Below are 21708 nucleotides of genomic sequence, written 5' to 3'. Positions count from 1 at the left end.
AGTGGCTAGACAGTGCTGGCAATGGTATCTTGAAAACTGAAGGTCCTGATTTTTCTGCTGACTTATCACTGATCTTCTGTCTGGTCAAAGGGAATGACACCCTTAGTCCACCCCACCCCCACCCAATAAACACACACAAATGAAAAAGCATTTGAAAGAGAAATAAGAATGGTCAGTTTCCATTTACTCAGAAACTTTTCCCCCTGAAATCTTACCTATTATTTTCACTAATGGTAATTATATATATCAATATATTATAGCATTTACCATATTTCACTGTTTTAAGCACTTCTATAAATTTACTCGTTTAGTGCATGTAACACTTACAGGTAGGTAGTATTGTTAATCTCATTTTACAGATGAGGAAACTGAGGCCACATGGCTGAAAAGCGGCTGAGCCAGGACTTGAACTCATGCACTGACTGGCCCTCAGTATTAGGCTCTGCTGTCTCTCAAGGCATTCAACTCACCAAATCAAAAGAAATCCATTCAGTTTCATTCTTGTTGAACTCTGAATGAACAGCATTTGATATTGTCAACTATCCTCTTCTTGAAACTTTATCCTCCTTTGCATTTGTGACAATTATTTATCAAGCACTGCTCCATGTCAAGCACTGTTCTAGGCACTGAGGATATTTCAGAGAATAACAGTCAGATGAAAATCCTTGTGTGGAGCTCACATTCTAATGGAGAGGGACAGCTAATGACAGACAATGAAAATAAACATAAATTACAGAGTATGTTAGAAGACGGTAAGTGCTATGGAAAAATATACATAAATATGTATAAAGGGAGAAGGATAGAGAGGATTTGGGAGTACCTCCTGGGTGGGGGGAGTACAAATTAAATGGCATGGTTAAGTGAGGCCCTATTAAGAAAGTAATATTTGAGCAAGGAATTAAAGGAGATGGGGATGGGCAATGAGGAGGATATCTGGGGGAAGAGCATTCCAGGAAGAGGGAACAGGCAGCACAGGGGCTGTGAGGTGGATATGCCTGGCATGTTCACTGAAGAGCAAGGAGGTCAGGGAGGCTGGAGAGGGTCAAAGGGGAGAGTGGTGGACATGAGGCCCAGGAAGCAGGGGGAGGGCAGAACAGGAACCTGCAGGCTGGTCTGGCAATTTGGCTCCTCCTTTGAAAGAAATGGAAACCTTTTGGAGAATTTTGACCAGAGGATGACCTGATCTGGATGTATGTTTTTATAAAATCACTCTGGCTTTAGAAGAGGCAACAGTGGGAAAACAGGAGGCTGTTGGGATAATCCAGGTGAAAGACAAAAGCAGAGGTGGCTCAGACAAAGGTAACAGGGGAGTGGTGAGAATTGGGTGTGTTTTGAAGGTAGAGCCAACATGATTTGATTGGAGGTAGCGTTGAGGGAAAGAGGAGAATCAAGGATGACCCCAAGGCTTCCAGTCTGATCAACTCGAACTGAGGTGGGAAAGAAAGTCTGTGAGTGAAGGGGTTAGGAAAGATGGGGAGCTCAGTTCGGACATAGAACAAAAACATGTATCGACAAAACATGTTAAATATAATATTAAAAGTTAAGACCAACCTAGATGTTCAACAATAAAGAATTGAATGAATAAATTATATCTCCATACAATGGAGTACTATGGCGATGTAAAAATATTTTGCACATCAATATATTATTTCTTGATATGACATATTAACTGAAAAAAAAAGCTGGTTGTCAGTACTCATGGTATAACTCATGTTGTGCATAGGAAAAATAAAATACATAGTAAAATTTTAGTAGTAGTAGTTTGGGGTGATTTAATATTTTTGTTTTTATATCTCTTTAAAATTTTTTTGTAACTTTTGTGAGTAAAAAGGGAGAGTATGTATTCTAATTGCACTTGAGTAAGATTTATATAAATATAATTTGGTAATAATACATATGGGTAAAAAGGATACTTGAAGGATATGCACCACAGGGTTAATGTATTTTATATAAATAACAGGGTCATGAGTGATTTTTCTTTTCTTTTTTTCTAGATTCTTTATATTTTCTAAGTTTTAACAAATAACAGGTATTTCCAGGGCAATGTAAAAATATATATAAATTTAAAGAAAAAGTTTGTGCACGGTCAGCCGGTAAACTTGCCCTGTAAAGTACTGTATCTTCATCTTATGGACTGTGTTTTTGGACTATGAGATGGGTATAAGACCCTGTATAGTAAGGGGAGGGGAAGACATTCTTTCCCATATTTGGGGGAACTACCAAGTTACCAAGGGCATCCCACTGTAATTTTTCAACAACCAGCCCTATTCCTGCTGTGAAAGTACACTGAGAATCAGGAGGGGCAGGTAAAGAAAAACTTGGAAGATCCATTGACCGCTCTACTCTACTTCAAATAACCTTTGTCTTTCAGATGATTCTTACATAAGTTTAAAAATTGCATCCATTTATTAAAATATTTTACACACTGTAAAATGTTAAGATCCATATCACTTAAAAAAATTCACCCATTGCTCCATTGTTGTTGGAGATGATTACTCTTCCCATGGTATATCAAATTTCAACTTGATATACTTTATTATTTCTGAAGCTTAAAGTATATAAAGATTGGAATGCTTCCACATTCAAACTCAACACTCTAATGATTTTTTTAAAAAAAATGCAACTCATTCTAGGCAGAGAGACTTTAAAAACAACTTTACAACAATTTTGTGATATCCATTTTAAGATGCCAGTAGGCAGTCAAAATGTAATATCAGGTTCTAAGAAAGTGGTATAGATGTGAACTGGTTGCCTAGGTGAAATGATTGATTGATGTGATTTTGTTTTGTTATTTCAAGGGAGTGAAAAAAATAGACCCCAAATTCTATGAAAAATTTATCAGTCACAGATTTGGAGAAGAAATGGTACATCGCATAGATCTTTGCTCCATGCTGAAGAAAAAGCAAAGTAATGGTTATTATCACTGTGAGTCTTCAATTGTGATTGGTGAGTGCCATTTAAAAATTACTTATTATCTTTGATTTTGATTTCTTTAGTATCATTTTGTTTTGGCAAATGTTTATGTTGTATGTTTTTCTCAACGACATATTTTCCTAAATATTACGTTTTGACAATAATACATTAAAAATTTTGTGGAACACATTTAGTATTCATGTTTATCAATCAAGATTTTAGTACCTATAGTTTTTATACTTTTGTGCTTTAAACACAATCATCATGAAGCCTTCAAATGTTGAGTCATAATTCATTTCAGTTTAATTTTATTTCATGAATATGAAGAAAGCATTTTCTCCAGTGAAGGCCTACGTGACCACAGCATCCTATACCAGGCATTTTTGTGTTCACTGCTTCATTAGGAAGAGAATGTGCCAGGCCAGGAAGTTTCACTCTGAGGAGGGAAAGCATAGGTGGCCTGCAAAGATTGAAAACTTGTCCTTTAATTTCTTTCCTACGAAAAACATGTTTTAAGGGGAAACAAAGATTCATACATAAATGCTCTGTCATCATATCAGGGAGACGGCATGTGATGAGACAGGTTCATACACAATTATGTTTCCGACTGCAAAGTGTGTACACCAAATGAAGAATCTGAAAAACCAGAACAGGGGTATTTCTCATTGTTTGCAATGTGAATGTCTTTTAAAGGAGCCTGATCTGTTGTGATTAAAATATACAATTTCAAAGTGAGCAGTCTTCTTATAAAATTGTGAACTTCAAGACAACCTGATTTGTATACTTTTGAAGTAACATGAAAATACTCAGAGAAGATAAATACCAGTATCTAAATATTTCAAGGTCTTCAACCAAGGTAATTTCTCTCCACGTCAGCTTGAAGAAAACCTATGGAAATATACATCGTGAAAGAATCTTTATACTGAAGTTTAAAGTATTTTTAAAATGTTCAAGAGACACAATTTTGTTTCTAAATTCTCACTAGAGATCTTCAGAGAAATCATTATTTTACCTTCCAAAGATCTTAGCTATCTTAAACAGAAGATAATTAATATGTCATTTGAATTTTATGTTCTGAAACATTTCAAGTGTGCTTTAAGGAAGATTTTTGTGTTTTCAGAATCTCTGTAAGAGAGCTGCCTTCCATCAAAGTTTTGATGAAGACTAAACATTGCTGTTTAGGTTCACTGTAAAAGGCAAATTTAAGTGCTTCTTGCGTAATATAGATTTTGGCTAGCTTTCCATATCTTCTCTGTAATTACTTTAGACCAACCTTGAAGGAGAACTCAGTGCTTCATTGCCTTTCCCACTCCCATTTTTTAAAAAAAGAGCAGTATGTAGATTTTACTGAAGGTATTGTGGGGCTGCATTATATAGCTCACAGCATGGATCTCCTATATTGTCATTAGACAGCTCTGTTCAGGTCATCCCAGATTACTGTGTTCCACTCACTGAGTTTTCTTTTATTGCTGCTTACCAGCTTGGTTTCTAAAATTCCCCTTATTATAGGCAATTTCTCTAGATTTTTCTCTCAGGCTTCTTTATCTCTCACCCTTTTCTAATTCAGAGCAATTTAGCTTCTTTCAAACTTCACTCATCTTATATCCCCATATCAATCATTTACCATTATTTAAAAAATGGTTTTTGCCTATTACACATACTCTATATTCTCCTGCCTTTATTAACATTAAAGCAATATCTGCATCTAAAATGATAATTATTATTTAATAATTAGCCAGTTTTAATACACACTAGAGTCCTGTATTTGCTATGGATAATTACTGATTTTCTTGATCTTACCTGAGTTTGCAACAGAGAATACTGGGCAGGATTCAGGACTCTTTCTTTGTGAGTTTCATTTCTTGTGCAGATTATTTTTTTGTATTATCTTTTTTTTTTTTTTAATTTTTATTGGAGTATAGTTGATTTGCAATGTTGTGCTAGTTTCAGTTGTACAGCAAAGTGAATCAGTTATACATTACATATATCCACTCTTTTTTAGATTCTTTTCCCATGTAGGCCATTACAGAGTACTGAGTAGAGTTCCCTGTGCTATACAGCAGGTTCTTATTAGCTATCTGTTTTATATATAGTAATGTGTATATGTCAATCCCAATCTCCCAATTTATCCCTCCCCTCCCTTACCCCCTGGTAACCATAAGTTTGTTTTCTATATCTGTAACTCTATTTCTGTTTGTAGATAAGTTCATTTGTACCCTTTTTTTAGTTTCCACATATAAATGATATCATATGATATTTGTCTTTCTCTGTCTGACTTACTTCACTCAGTATGACAAACTCTAGGTCTATCCATGTAGCTGCAAATGACATTATTTTGTCCTTTTTTATGGCTGAGTAATATTCCATTGTATATATGTACCACATCTTCTTTATCCATTCCTCTGTTGATGGACATTTAGGTTGCTTCCATGTCCTGGCTATTGTAAATAGTGCTGCAATGAACATTGGGGTGCATGTATCCTTTCGAATTATGGTTTTCTCCAGATATATGTCTAGGAGTGGGATTGCTGGATCATATGGTAGCTCTATTTTTAGTTTTTTAAGGAACCTCCATACTGTTCTCCAAAGTGGCTGTACCAGTTTACATTCCCACTAACAGTGCATGAGCGTTCCCTTTCTTCACACCCTCTCCAGAATTTACTGTTTGTAGATTTTCTGATGATGGCCATTCTGACCGGTGTGAGGTGATACCTCATTATAGTTTTGATTTGCATTTCTCTAATAATTAGTGATGTTGAGCATCTTTCCACGTGCTTTTTAGCTATCTGTATGCCTTCTTTGGAGAAATGTCTATTTAGATCTTCTGCCCTCTTGTTCAGATTTAATTGGCTTCCATTGGTATGGCTTCTCTTTAATTTGATACTAACTCAAATTTAATGTCTGTTTCCTGAACTTTGAATCAGTATTGTGTTGTATACATTAAAGAGTGAGACAGATTTGAGATCTTAAGATATTTTGTATTCAGAATTCTAGAGTAGAAGTTAGGCTTCAGGGACTCTGGGAACCTTCTGAAATTGTTTATAAAACTTTGTATGTAGGTACATATGTGAATTTTTCTGGGGAGAGAATTTATTAGATTTACATATTTCCTATCTCTTAATTTGTTAATGTTGCACTCTTGGAGAGCACTGGATTCCAAATCACTGATTTTCTTTACAGCTGTCTCAATTATATCATTTAGGACATTAAAAAGAAAACAAAAAAACAAACTAATGACTATATGCTTCATTTCCAAGATTTCCAGTTGATTCTTTTTCATCCTTTCCTGTTCTGATCTTTGCTTTATGGATGCTATTCCTTCATTTATTTCTTTGATGATGTCAATATAATTAATTTTGAAAATTCATGTTTTGAAAATCTGGTTCCTTGGGTGTGAATTCTACTATTTGTTGGGTCTTTTGTGGCACTTGATTTCCTCTGGTGCTTTTAAAGTTTTTTTTGAGAGCTCATTTAATTGTGCATGTTTCCCCCTCATAACCCCATGTGTGGTTTTGCAGATGTCTCAGCCCTAGTCCCACAGGGTACACTACTTTGTATTAGGTTAGGAACTGGCAACAGCAACCATCCTTGTCCATAAGGAGTTGGAGTGCATTCTTCTTGTGTCTCTTACCAACTTGTGAGGTTTTCTTAAGAGTAAAGATACTTAGCCCTTTGCCATATTGACTTCAAATATTTTTCCAGGTTTTATTTTGCATTTAGTTTTGGTCACAAGATATTTTTCATATTAAATGTTTTTAATTTTTGTAAAACTATAGATAAAAAATTCTATGATTTCTTTAATTATTATGACTAGAGTCATCTCCAAACCAAAGATTTGATACATTTTTGTTTATATTTTCTTCTGATTTTTTTGTTATTATTTTTGCATTTGAGCTTTTCATCTATCTGGTGTGATCATTAATTAAGTAGTCAGACATAGAGGATTAACATAGAAATCCAGTTACTACAAGTGGTTGTGAAATAGAGATTTAGTTTTAGGAAATTTAGTGTTTTTAAAATTTTAATTTATTAAAAATTAAAAATTTATTAAATATTAATTTGTTAAAAATTGTTTATTTTATTTAAACAATAAACACTTTTTAATTGTTTATTTTAAAATATTTATTTAAAATAAATATTAATTTATTTAAAATTGTTTAAACAAATTTAAATTTAATTTGTTTTTATAATTTTAATTACTTGCCAATCTGGGGATGATTTTATGTAAAAAATCTGGCTTTCTGGTGCCTTTGAACAATCCAGAAATGTGGCCACACGTGCTCTGTGTTCTTGCATGCAGCGATTTCCTGGGTGGGGTAGTAGGCACACCTTGAAAGTAGTGCCTTTCATCATCCCCTGACTCTTGTTCTTCTACAATTTGCCTAACTCACTTGCACTACTTGGTTGGTTCCTGAAGGCATCTGAGTTTGGATCCCCTGGCAGCTGCTGCTATTCCCTGGGTCTACTTTTCATTTCCATGCTGAGCATTTTCCTCTCCAGCTTCTGCCATCATGCATCTTTATATGGAGTGTTAGGGGAGTTTGGTAGGATATGGAGGCAACAGTCACATGTTTAGATGCAAGAGAAAGGTACTACATTTTAATTCTCTCATAATAAGAAATGTGGTTGATATTATGCTTACCTAATATTGAGGTATAACTTCTTACAAACCTAACTGCATTAATCAGCTAAGATTCAAAAAAAAAGTGAAAACCCAGTTCTTCCTGGTGAATCCAGGAATGAACTATAGCTCAGATATCCTAGGGTGGTGAAAGCTGTTCTCTGTGAGCTGCTTACTGGAGTTGGGTGAATTAATTTTTCTCTTGCAGCTCTGTTCCATTTATATTTCCTTAGGGAAGGTAATTGAGTAAATGACACCCTTTGTAAGATTGATGAGCTGTTTAGTGCTTGCAAAGACTAGTTTACTTTCAGCTGTCAGATACCTCTTAGAGGAGGCAGTGGGGAATTTGGAAAGGTCTAGAAGATATATATATATATATATATTTTTTTTGCAGGCCAATGTACTTCTTTGTAGCTTCTGCAAGCAGAGGTACAAACATGATTTTCTGAGAACCCCAGCTGTTTTTTGGTTTAATAATAATTATTCACCATTAATTTAATGAATGTTATTGAAAGTGTACAATGTGTGCACTTCTCTTTGGTATAATGAGATACAGAGAAGTGTAAGACATAGCCCTTAAGAGTGATATAGCGTCACTGGGGAGCTAAGACTACATCTGAGAAGTGGAGAGGGAGGAGTAGTAGAGAAATAGGGCTTCATCCCTAACAATAATGGGCTTTGATAGGACACAGTGGAAGAAGCTTATAACTTTAGCTTCTAGGAAAGTGGGGATGGGGAGGGGCAGAGCTTGGATAAATAGGATGAGGCGGATAGTAGAGAAAGGACACTGTCCAGGAACAATAGGTACAGTTTACAGGGAGAGAGAAGCGATAGATTGGGAGGCAGGGTGGGGGTAATATTAGTGCTAATATTAAGTGATAGGAATAATATTAGAGACAGGAGGCACCGTGACTGAGTCTACAGTCTAGTTAGCTGAGGAAGCTACAGAGGGGAGGTTTGTGTGTTTGAGGAGTTGGTGAGGGAGGTGGGAAAGGAGATGGGCACAGTTGAATATACTAAGTCAGTGAGGAAGTGATAAAGGAAACTGAGTAGATAGATGTGAGATGAAAAGAGGGTGAAGTTTAATACTCAACATAATGACATAGGATTGGATCCTAAAGGTAAGACCTTCAATTAGTTCTATACTGTAGAACAGAGGCAGTGAGAGGGTTAGGGTTGGGCCGACCGTCAGCTGAAATAGAAACAAACAGGCCTATGCAGATATGGTGATAGAAGAGGAGAAGGGTCATAGTCAGTAAGTTAGCCTCATCAGAGCTGTAGTCAGCAGTCTGTAGCCAATGTCAAATAGGTCAGACCAACAAGACACCAGACTCAGACTTTATGGGCTGAAATAACTATGGAGAATTCCAAGTGAGTTGAGTCAATGCCTTTATTCTATCCAGGTGTCCCCGCTTTTTTAGAATCACCCTTAGACCTGGACAGCTTAGACCAGTCCTGTCAAGTCTTAAAAGCCTTGTCATGGTCCATCCAGTGATTCCCAGTGGTCCTGTGTAGGTGGTGGTTCAGCCAAAAGGAAAGTACTTTTTGGGGTTACTTCTAAGGAGACCCTGAGATTTGACTTTGGTGTTCTAACCTTCAGTGCTTCTTTACCATTAGGGGTCAGGGCAGAGCTCCAAAAGCTCTGGATCTTGCCCAGTTTGGTATGTAAGCATGGGGGTCTTCTCTATGGAAGATAATGATGTCAATGTAATTGACCCATTGGTTGATAGGGTAGGAAGGGGTGGAGGGAAAAGGAAGTCAACAGTTTTTCTTCCTTGGGTAAAAGGCGTAGCTAGGACAAATATCTTTCAGCTTTCTAGAATCCATAAATCTGAGCCTTTGTCGTATCAGTGATAAGTAATAAATTTCTAAAATGTTTAATTTGAAAATGTTTATATTGCTAAAATGTCATACACTCACTTAAAGGTTTACTTAGTAGGTAGGGGTATTGGCATTAGATATGTGCTTAAATGTCTGTTTTTTCTCACGTGAATCATTTACTTTTTTTTTTTTACATCTTTATTGGAGTATAATTGCTTTACAATGTTGTGTTAGTATCTGCTGTATAACAAAGTGAATCAGCTATACATATACGTATATCCCCATATCTCCTCCCTCTTGCATCTCTTCCCACCCTCCCTATCCCACCCCTCTATGTGGTCACAAAGCACCGAGCTGATCTCCCTGTGCTATGCAGCTGTTTCCCACTAGCTATCTCTTTTACATTTGGTAGTGTATATATGTCAATGCTACTCTCTCACTTCGTCCCAGTTTCCCCTCCCCCGACCCTGTGTCCTCGAGTCCATTCTCTACATCTGCATCTTTATTCCTGTCCTGCCACTAGGTTCATCAGAACCGTTTTTTTTTAGATTCCATATATATGCGTTACCACACGGTATTTGTTTTTCTCTTTCTGCCTTACTTCACTCTGTATGACCAGTAAAAATGTGCTTCATTGTGCTTATCTTATGAATGATTTAATAGTCTAAGGCTACACTTTTGTTGGGCTTTAAGTTCTTATGGCTTTAGTCACTACTTCTCAAAGTTTGGTCCATGGATCTCTGACAGTCCCTGAGATACTTTTAGGGTCTGTGAGGGCAAAACTATTTTTATAATAATACTAAGATATTATTTGCTTTTTCCTCTGGGTTAACATTTGCACTGATGATGCAAAAGCAGTGGTGGGTAAAACTGTGGGTTACCAGTGTGAATCAAGGCAGTTGCAAAAAAAAAAAGTCAATATTACCTAAGAATGGTCTTGCTGAGTAGTAAGAATTATTAATTGTATTTAATCTCAACCTTTGAGAATGTGTCTTTTTAATATTTGTGTAACAAAAATGGGAGGTGCTCATAAAGCACCTCTGCATATTGAAGTGGGAGATTAACTCAGGGAAGAGCACTGTGTGGTTGTTTAAGTTGCGAGCTAAAATAGCCACTTTCCTTCATGGAACACCATTTTTTCTTGAAAATTGACCCATGGACATTTTTCATTTTCACACTTGGGTGTTTGGCAGACATCTTCTTGAAAATAAATAAACCTGTCACATCAAGGACAACTGACATGATTTACTGCTAATGATAAAATTCAAGCTTTCAGGCAATAATAAGATTTTAGAAAACTGTAATCTATTACCATGAGTTGACAGATTCCTAAACTTAAAGACTTTCCCCCACTTTTTAAAAAAAATTTGTTTATTTTGTTTATTTATTTTTGGCTGCGTTGGGTCTTTGTTGCTGTGCACGGTCTAGTTGCGGTGAGCGGGGTTACTCTTCGTTGCAGTGCATGGGCTTCTCATTGCGGTGGCTTCTTTTGTTGTGGAGCACGGGCTCTAGGCATGTGGGCTTCAGTAGTTGTGGCATGTGGGCTCACTAGTTGTGGCTCATGGGCTCTAGAGTGCAGGCTCAGTAGTTGTGGCACATGGGCTTAGTTGCTCCGCGGCATGTGGGATCTTCCCGGACCAGGGCTCAAACCCGTGTCCCCTGCATTAGCAGGGGGATTCTTAACCACTGCGCCACCAGGGAAGCCCCCCCCCCTCACTTTTTTTTAATGGAAAATTTTATACACAAAAGTAGAGAACACAGAGTAGAATAAGAAACTCCATTTTTCCAGTATATCACACTATCTGTCTTTACTTTATTGAGGTATAACTTATACACGAAACTTGTACCTGTTTGAAGTGTATAACTTGATGAGTTTTTAACATATGTATGCACTTGTGAAACCATTATCATCATCAAGATACTGAAAATTTCCTTCACCCCCAAACATTTACTTGCTCCCCTTGGTAATCCATAAAGACTTACCTAATGAGATGGTGTGATATTAATGAATTTTTTGATGTTATATAATGAAATATGTCAAAATATGGAGAATCTGCGTAACTCAGTGAATCAATATTTTTAAAATGACTGATGTGTGTTGTTACAAAGACATGCATGGATAAAAGACCCATTAAAAGGTCAATATAGACCAGAAAATTTAACTGTAAAGAGTATGAAAAGTTCATTGTTACACTTTTAAGATTCCACATTGCAACTAAACTTTAAGAAACTACAACTTGTCAAGTTTTGATGTAATATCAAAGAAGAATATCCACAGTTATCTGAAAAGGCTATTCTCTTCCTTCTTCTAAATATACTTCTATGTGAGGCTGGATTTTTCTTATACTTCAAATGAAACAACATATTGCAACAGATTGAATGCAGAATCAGATATGAGGATAAAACTGTCTGATTAAGCCAGACATTAAAGAAAATTACAGGAATGAAAAATAATGCCATTCATCTCACTAGAAAAATTTTTAATTTAAAAAATATAGGTATTTTCACAAAACATTATTTATTATAACATATAAGTGGATTTATTATTGATATTTTGAAAGGAATGAATAAATAAATTTTTAAAAATTCTGTTTTAATTTCTAATGTAGTAAATATTGACAACATAATCCAAATAAACAAAAGCTCTTGGTAGGGAGAGATTGTAGATAAGTTTTAAGAGTGTTAAGGGGTCCTGAGGCCAAAACACTTAAGAACTCCTGATTTAGTTCATGTGTCCAAGAAAACTATGAAAAAAATTTAATCCTCAGACAAAATTCCAAACTTAATTTTGATCAATATTTCCTACTCTTTCTTTGAACAAATTAATTTTGGTGGCTGCTCAGTTATCTCTCTATAAAATATAAACTAGGTTGATTCCTCTCTCAATTTTTTTGTTCATCCCTTTTAAGTTTCCATTTAAGCATTCTGTGGTAAAAATGTGACAAGTAGAAAAATACCCAAGACTGACAATAGCATATCTATATGAAATGATGCACTAAAAAAATCATTATTATGTGAAATTTATATTCTATAATATAGGAATGTCTCTTTTGTGGTAGGCAGGACCAAAACATTTTGTCTTGTATTCTTTTGCACAGGCTGACAGGGAGATGATTAAGAAAATTTCATCTCTAGTTAGACTGAGTAAGATGAATCTACCTCAAGCATATTAGAAGAGGGAAAAGTGAAAAGACAGTTTATCACCTAAGGGAACTGTACTTTTTTTTTTTTTTACTTGAAAACTTAATTATCAAGTAATTTAATAAGAGCTGAGTGCAAGGTATTTAATTATTTACTCTATGACACACAAATTGAATGACCATGTAATTTATTACCTAGATGGATACTTGTAAGTGTACTATGCTGGGTTAAAAGAAGAAAACCAAGAGTATCTTGCTTTAAATGGAACTTATATCATCCTATCTAGAAAGCATAGTGTTCTTGAAAAGTGGAACCTTTGACGTGGTAAAATATTATATTTCAAATGCCAACCTTGTTCCTTTTTGTAATCTAATTGTCCTCTTCTTATAATGTTTCCTTGAGGAAACCTGTCTTCTAAAAAGAAAGTGTTTGAAGTTTCATTATTTATGCCCCTAATAAAATTGAAAAGCAACTGATAGTTGGAACTCTCAGCTTGTTCCTTTCCATCTGCTTGAGTTAGAGGAAGTTGCAGGGTAAGTAACTGAGCAAATTAATCGTAATGATGGCTCACTGTATTTTAACTGGTATATCAGCTATTAATCTGATGCTAACACAGAGTGGCAGCTGTGGCTCAGGCTGTTTTGAAAATCCAACCATCTGTTGGCCTGGTTTCAAACCTTATGATTTATATTAGATGCCTTGAGAACCTTACATATTAAAGGGGTAGTGCTATGTGGTAAATTTAACTATGTGACAAATTAAGCATCACTGCTAGAATGATGCAATGATAATTTGTGTTATTTTATGATTTATGTGTACAGCCTCTGATTTTAAGTGTATTTTAGAAAACATGAAAGAAAATATTGAATTCCAAATAAAAAGAAAAATAAATGAATGAAATGATTGGAGGGCAGATTCTGCAGTCAGAAGAAGCCATTAAGATATAGGAAATTAGTCTTAGGAGAGCCTGCCTAAGTTGCCAAAAGTTATGGCTAACTGGCCCATCACATTGCCTAATTGCCTCTGAACATGTTTTTTCACCAAACTAATTAATGCTTATTAATGTTTTAAAAGTACTTAACACAGTGACTGACATATAAAGTTATAAAAATGTTAGTTATTAAGATTAATGGCACTACTAGTTATACTAGAATACTTAGTGCAACAGTATTCTTACTTTCCTAACATCAGAACACCCAATCAGATTTTTATAAATTTGCCTCATTCCTAAGGCTTTCCTTAAACTGGCATGGATTAGTTGGTGCATTTCAAAAATAAAAATGGGGGACTTCCCTGGTGGCGCAGTGGTTGAGAATCCGCCTGCCAATGCAGGGGACACGGGTTCAAGCCCTGGTCTGGGAGGATCCCACATGCCGCGGAGCAACTAAGCCCGTGAGCCACAATTACTGAGCCTGCGCGTCTGGAGCCTCTGCTCCGCAACAAGAGAGGCCGCGATAGTGAGAGGCCCGCGCACCGCGATGAAGAGTAGTGTCCGCTCGCCGCAACTAGAGAAAGCCCTCGCACAGAAACGAAGACCCAACACAGCCAAAAATAAAAATGCACATATACACATATATATCTATCAAGTGCCTTTTATGTATTTATGTAATCTTTTATATTGCATACACATATTTATATATAATTTATGTATAAAAATATAATGGTGAAGATGGAAAACTGACTTTTTTGGGGAGCTATGGGAAAAACACAAAGAGTTAACCTATGTTTTGTATAAAATACCTAAAGCACTAACTGTAGCTAACAGGAAGAACAACATTTTGTCAGTTCATGAATTGTGGCTCTATTTGATCTTCTGTTGACTAGGGTATTCAGGGGAATATTTTGTTTTGATTCTGGCTATGAGTACAGAAAACTACATTTGATTATCATGTTTTATATTTCATACCAGGGAACCATAGCTGCCAAATATATTTTCATTGCTAACAGCTCTGATCAAAGCAAAAGCTTTTACTTAAGAAGTCAGTCTTAGCCTAATATGGTTTAGAGAAAGGGAGTTCACAGTTTTGCTCCAACTATGCATTTTTAGCAAGAATTTAGTTGATAAGTGTGGCATACATTTATCTATATATGATAGATTTTTTAAAAAATTAGCATGCCACCCTTTATCGATTCACTTTTTAGGGCTTTTATCTTTTTTTGCTGTACAAAATTATTTATAGACCTTTTCAAGAACTTAGTTCTAAGTTTAATTGACCAAACAGTAGATACCACATTTTTATTAAAAGTTAAATAGAAAACTCTTCTGAGTTTTGCCTCTTCTGAGTCCATTCTCTTCCCGCCCTGATTCCTGATTGGCAGAGCTGTCCCTTCCCTGTGAGGCGGTGGGCTTTAGGGCACATGGGCTCCACTTTCGCCCTGATTGGTTCCATTCTTCTTGCCAGTGATTAGTTTAGGAAGTGGCATGTGACCCAGTTCTGATAAGTGAGGGGAAGTCTGCTTGGGACCTCAGAGAACAGTTTTCTTGATGATGCGTAATTTATTGGGAAGAGAACGTCCTTTTTTAGCTGGAAATTGTTGAGTATACATGTGACCTCTGGACTTAGCAGCATCTTAACCACAGGGGCACTAGGTGACTTCATGCCCACATGCTGAGTATGGGAGACTAGAAGGTGAATCTTGATGATCTTAAGCCACAGAATTAACCAACCCTAGAGCAACTCTACCTCAGATTATAGGAGGTAATGACATTTTGAAAAATTCATAACTGCTTGAATCGGGTTTTTTGTTACTTGCAGCTGAATGCATCCTAACAGATACACATTTTGGATGTAAATTACAAAATGTATTAACAGAAAATAGACTCAGTGTTTTGGGTATTTAAGCACAGTTCTGATAGTTACTAAAACTTGTTAGATGAATCCATAAACAGAATGAATACTGACATAGTGTATCAGAAGAGTGTCAGCCTAGACTGTGGTGGATCATGACAGATCCTGAGACCTGCTGAAACCAATCTTTATTTAACTGCATTTCATCTAGTATAAGAGAATTTTCTTTTCATTATCTTGGGGATTCACTTTCATTCTTCTGTATCACTTTAAGTGTTATTAGAGGAAAAAAACTTTAATAATTATATACTGCGTTATTAAAGTACCTTTTATTTGAAGTCTTCAACTGCTTTACATAGCAGGAAATGTGACTGTTGTCTTGCCCAAGACAAACAGTGAACCACTTTCAGAACTACACATATTGAGGATATTCTACATAAAGAATTAGGACCTGTGAAAACCCCCCAATAAGTTGGGAACTATAGAACCAAATTTTGTGTTGTTTACATTGTTAAACTACAAATAGAATCTACTTATTGGGTCCTTTTGGCTTTTTGAAATACATGTTTTCTTCCTATGAAGGATGTTTCTTTCTCTCTGATAGGTTCAGGGCATTAAAGGATTAAAGGCACTTGAATAAGAAAGCAGCCATATCGGATAATACAAATACTGGCCAGCAGATTAAGTGTATTCTCTGCTTTTCTTTCTTTCTTTTTTTAAATAGGTTTTAACATGCAAACATTTCACTTGTCCATGAGTAAGTAACTCATGTCAGTTTTTGTGAATTCATTGTTAATGCCTGCAAAGAAGGACAGACTATAAAAAAGCAGGCCTGAACAGTATCTGTCCAGGGTAGATGACTGTTACCGGCCTTTGTCCTCCTGGTACTGCACTGCCTTCCTAAAACTGTCAAATGGGATTTACCACAATGCAAATGCTGGGCTTCTGCTCCCTCCACACGTGCCTGCAAATGTGGGCCCCCCGCCTTCCTCTGACCCAGGCTTTCTCTCTCACCTCCTCTGGCAGCACCCCTCAACTCAAGAGTTAACTTCACCCCAAGAGCCGACGTGCTTATCACATTAGCATGTACTCAGTGTGTAATAAATAGCACCTGGAATCAAACTGAATTGATAAAATGGTATAATACAAATTCAAGGTGTCCATGTACACATTGTAACTTCTCAGCCCTTCTCCCAGCCTTGCTGCTGTCTGTTCTCTGAGCAGGGAAATAGATTCTCTGCCCTAATTGATTTCTCACCATTAAGGAAAAGGCTTCAATTACATACATTGTTTAAGGTTTGGCCACATACATAGAAAAGAACTGACTGAATAATAAGCGGGGTGGAGGTATTTGAAGCTTGGCACTAAGCTGGCATGTGTCAGTGGAGATCGGGAAGGACATTATGGATTGGTAAAGAAGGACCTCCTTTGTACCTCTGGTCATCTGCTTGTTTCCTCTCCTTTCCTAAATGCACATGGTATGTTATGTTTTTCTCCTTGTGTTTCATATATAGGAAAAAACACATTGTCTTTCCAATTACATACTGAAATTGTATAGCATATGGCAGTTTTAAATACAGACACCTATAACTTTCAGTTTTTGAGAAAAACAGCTAAAACACTGCAGAGAGAAGTTAAAAAGTCTTTGTTGAAAATATGACTAAAGTAGGAATAACGTTAAAAAATAATTCTTGGCTGCCAAATTTCTGGTGGGTCAAGATTCTTTCAGCTGGTAATTAAAAAGGACTTTACTGGTGAGATTTACAGATTATCCTTAAAGTTTTTCAGTTATAATTTTTCAATCTCTTTCCTTTGCAGACAGACACTCATAAGAACAGCTTTCAAATATCAGTATTTAATGATGTAGTTTCAGAACCTTGCCCTTTGGGTACAAAATGGCTACGTAGATGTAGCATGACTCAAAATGGAGTAGCATCTATGTGATAGATATATGCTTACTGTGGATTGATTATTGAGAATTAAAATTTGGTTTTACAGGAACATAGAGAAACAGTACAATATTGAGTAAGTCCATCTAAACTTCTTCAAGCCCAGAGTAACTGCTTGGTTTTTGGTACTCTGATGTCAACATAAAAAATTGGGATATATCCCAGAACATCCCAATTTTCATGAATTGTTTCCATAAATTGTCAAGCATTTCTTGAACTTATGTAACTTTTCACTGAAACTGTGACATTTCTTGGTGTAACAGTTTCTGTAAGAGTGCTACCTGCTTTATAAGGAAATCTTCCTGAAGTGTGCCTTCTGTGCTTAAAGGCATGTCTCCTAAGGCTTGGTTCCAGAATTTGGAGGGATAAAGCATTTTCCCCCTCTTTTTACACTTTATGATTTAATGTCCTCTTTCTCTCCACTCTTTTGAATACAGGCACATTTACTTTTTCTTTTCTTTCTCATTTGCTTCTGTAAGTTGTCAAACTCAGATTTCCTTTCTTAATGAATGGGAGATCTCAGAAGAATGGGTAATCCGTACAGTTTTACAGAGTCAGAATATTACAGTGAGATTTTTTTTCCTTAGAGTCAGACTTTTATAGCAAGGTTGCCCAGAAATCCAAATATACATGTTTTCAGTTATAGATAGAAAATAAAGCCAAACAATGACAAAGAGAATAGAGTCTTTGGTCATAGTTAAGAATTATATTTCCCCATTGGAGATAGTAATCAGAGCTGATATTTCAAAGTACATGAAGAAGAGGCAGCTGTTGCCCCCTCATACTTTTTAGTTTTATTCCTGCCATTTTAACCATTATGATAAAAATTCAAACAGCTATAGCAGATATGGGCAACTGTCCTAACCATGATTTGTTTGTAGCGAGGCCTGTGAGAAAAGAAAACATGAAAAGGTTATGATTTTAAATTTATGAACATGATACCAGATATTTTTTCTCACTGATGTTAACCTTACTTCTTTTTCTAATCTTCTAGTTATGGTAGATCTCTATATATTACTGAAAGGAGTCTGTTAACCCCCTAATAAAACCCCACTAATATTTTCTAGGATTACTTGTGAATGGTCCCAGTTGCTCTTTTTCCTGGAAGATGAATGCTTCCCAGGGTTGTTCTGGTGCCCGTGTTCTCCCTTGAGTCATTTCCCCAAGGCATAGCAGGCAGCAGGGCCAGGCTTCAGCTCCAATAAGGGATCTGTCTTTAGGTCCTTTGTTTTAAAATAGGATTTTAAATACTCTAGCACCATTAATAAAAGGATCTGGTGACAAAACATGAGAAACCAAGGCATTTAAAACATATTACCATAGAGCTTGATTAAATAACTAGTTTTCTGAACATTATTCTGAAATTGTAAGAGGTTTCATAAAGTATATACCTGATACCACACACAAACTGTGTTTAATAATACGGAACTCTGCAATGAGATGCTCAGGGCTTATGCAGCCAGACAGATTGAATTCAAATCCCATTATTGTCACAGTTCTCTGAGAGATTTTGGCCAAGTTACTTTCCTGAGGTTAAGTTTTTCGCCTGTGCAATGGGGATAGTAATTGTACCTACCTCAGAGCCGTGGTAGGGATTAAATGAATGAGTAAATGTAAAGCCCTTAGCAAGTGCCTGGTATATAGTAGGTGTCCAGGAAATGTTAGCGATTATTTTTAATTTTAACTTACTACTTGATTGTTTTGTGAGATAGGGATGGGTGAGGAGGGGCTTACATCTTAAACTATTCAAGTTAGTTACATACTGACATACTGTTGTATTTCCAAATAATTGGGTAAAAGATGGCTACTTTCTAGGTCCTTCTGAATGATAGCTACTCAGATTTGCAGGGGGAGGGGGCATGGAATGGCAGGGAAAAAGATCTATTTTTTTCACCAGAATTCCATATATATAGCTTGTTTCCTAAATGAAAACATACAGACACATGAATTTCTTAGTTATTTTTGAGTTGAAAATTTGTATATATGAAAACTTATGATATCTATAGAAGGAAAATCACATTTAATTGTATGTTGAACGAATCATCTTTATTGAAAAAATCCAAAACTATGCAGTGTGAAAACCGTTCTTGGAAATCCTGAGCTAGGAGTAGTCATAAACCTACAGGGTGAAATTACAGCCTTTCAGAACTGAGAAAAACCTTAGTGACCTTGAACTCAGACTCCATCCCCTCTTTGAGGTTAAACGATGTGCTAATTATTTGCACAATTAAAAGCCAGTTTTAAAACTCCTGTCTTGAATTTCTCAGTTGTTTTCTAATATTTTATTATGGTTAATTCACTTTTAATGCTTATGAAAAAAAAAAAAGGCCTCTAACATAGCCACCCCACCTGCCCACCCTGCCTTGGATTGCAGGATATCCTGAGATGCACACTGTTACTTAGCTAATGATACAATTTATATCTTTCGTTCTTAATTGTATGTTTTCAGTAGTAGTGCCATCTTTCGTTCTTAATTGTATGTTTTCAGTAGTAGTGCCAACAGGGACTAATTAATAAAGTGAAGTTGGTAGGGTTCATCACAGAATGTTATCCCCTGGATGCTGCATTGGAGTGAGGGGTCTTCTTGTTTCGAGTTTCCATGGATAAGCAGTAACTCAAGACGGCGGCTAGGGGGGCCAGAAGTTTGTAGAGGAGGAGGTGAGATTGCTAGCTGGTGCTGGAAAGACTGAGGTGCATATAGATACACTGCTCCCACAGTCTGTTCTCTTCTCCTTTCCCTCCTCCCAAACACTACCTGCTTTGCAACAACAAATTAAAACTTTATAATGAATTTACCAGACTTACAGATGAAGAAATCAAAACTCAGACAAAGAGGTCAATGTTTCAGAACTGTTAATACCTGGCAGATCTGAGACTCAAACCTCTGGCTTTTTATTTCTAAAGGTTCTGTCACTACACCAATGCCGGGATTGGGGGATGCCAGAAGTTGCTCATTTTCCTCAATGAAAGGTGTTCACTGCAAATATTTCTTTCTTTAACACAAAAAGTAATGCTTAGGATTTTAAAAATTGACAGGTTTTATTCTTCCAGACTGCACACTCTTTTTGTTCAGATGAATAGGAAAGTAGACACACTGCCTCCAGAACTGTGGGCAGTTTTCATCATCATCCACTGCCCTCTCCTTTCAGCGCCTGGTGAATGGGTGTGAGTGCCTAGCTGGGAAGTCGAGGAGTAAAGTTAAGAATTTGGGTGGTATTCCTGGCACTATGAGCAGTCTTCTCACGGTGTCATAAAATAAGGCTCTTCCCTAGATAAGATAACAGATTTGGAACGATTACATGAAATCTTACGTCATGAAGTTCAAAATATATCGTCGTGTCTGGAAATCAGTTGCTTTGCTGTCCCTGAATTTGCCTAACCACCTTGTGTTTTCATTAAGAAAGATGCTATTATCGCTGATCTTTTTCTCAGCGACGCTTTTAGATTTGGGGCATTTTCTGGGCTACTGACATACTTGATGCTCTAATTTTAAAATTCATAGTATTGGTCTAATGTTTTAATAGAGGAAGAAAGCAGTGTTTCAGAAAGCAGGTATTTAACTTTAAAAGATAAGATGTAAAGTGCAGACGACAATTGATGCCCTTTTACCCCCCCCGCCCCCCCCACCCTCCCCCCCGCCCCCCCCCCCCCCCCCCCCCCGCATTTCCACCCTTCTTGCAGCGTGAAGTTCGTGGTACTTCATTCAAGTTGTGTTTTCTGTGTTCTGCAAAGTCAGGTTCCCTATTCCTAAGACAAAGAAAGAAAAATCTCCTGGGGATGAAAGAAAGCTCTTCCTCTTTAAATGCAGACAGAAAATCTGGGGGTTTTTTTTTTCCCCCTTTGAATTTCCCTGTGTAATTACCGCATTTGTCTGCAGGAGAAAGGACCGGTTGTGGTTTGTTCTCGATTACCTTTCTTAAAGACACATCCGCAGAGCCACGCAGCGCACGTGGCACTCACCTCAGGGCGACAGCTCCCAGTTTTGCGAGAATTAGGCGAGCGGAGGGCCACTTTTTTTCTCCGAGAGCCAGCCCCAGAGCAGTCGCGTGGGGCTGGAGCCCGGGAGGCGGAGCCTTTTTGCTCCCGGCGGCGAGTGCCCCCTCCTCTGCCTGCCTGCCTGCCTGCCTGCCGCCGGGCATCCTGTGCAGCCGCTCGTCGTGCTCCTGTGCTGCTCCGCGGACCGTGGGATAAACCGCAGTCGCTCTTTGGGAAGCCCGGGGAGAAGAACACCAGGAAGGAGAGAGAGCACCAGTGCCATGGGCCAGCTCTGCTGCTTTCCTTTCTCAAGAGATGAGGAAAAAATCAGTAAGTGTGATTTGTTCTGTGCCAAATCCTAAGTGCCTGGCTATTTTATGTGGCTGTCTTCTAGGGAGAGTTTTGTTTTTTTCTTATGGGACACATAGCAGACTAATGAGCTGTGATTTTTCTTGTGCATTTACTGAAAGGATTGGTAGATGTGTAGTTAATAATTAAC

General features: G+C 36.9%; 1 protein-coding gene across 8 annotated transcripts in view; it reads left to right on the top strand.

Annotated features, from left to right (window-relative positions):
- Positions 1–21708, top strand: part of AKAP7 (A-kinase anchoring protein 7) — a 138972-nt gene that overhangs the window by 77548 nt on the left and 39716 nt on the right. For 5 of the 8 annotated variants that reach the window (XM_036872178.1, XM_036872181.1, XM_036872182.1 and 2 more), the window contains exon 7: positions 2799–2946. In XM_036872178.1, the coding sequence (XP_036728073.1) occupies positions 2799–2946 (148 nt within the window). Of the gene's footprint in view, positions 1–2798; positions 2947–21157; positions 21540–21708 lie in introns of those variants that run through there. The other 3 variants (XM_036872185.1, XM_036872186.1, XM_036872183.1) reach the window with 1 other exon arrangement.

The sequence above is a fragment of the Balaenoptera musculus genome, chromosome 12, assembly GCF_009873245.2.
Source record: "Balaenoptera musculus isolate JJ_BM4_2016_0621 chromosome 12, mBalMus1.pri.v3, whole genome shotgun sequence".
Lineage (NCBI taxonomy): Eukaryota > Metazoa > Chordata > Mammalia > Artiodactyla > Balaenopteridae > Balaenoptera > Balaenoptera musculus.
Note: the sequence above shows the minus strand (reverse complement) of the source record. Positions and strands in the feature narration are given on the sequence as shown.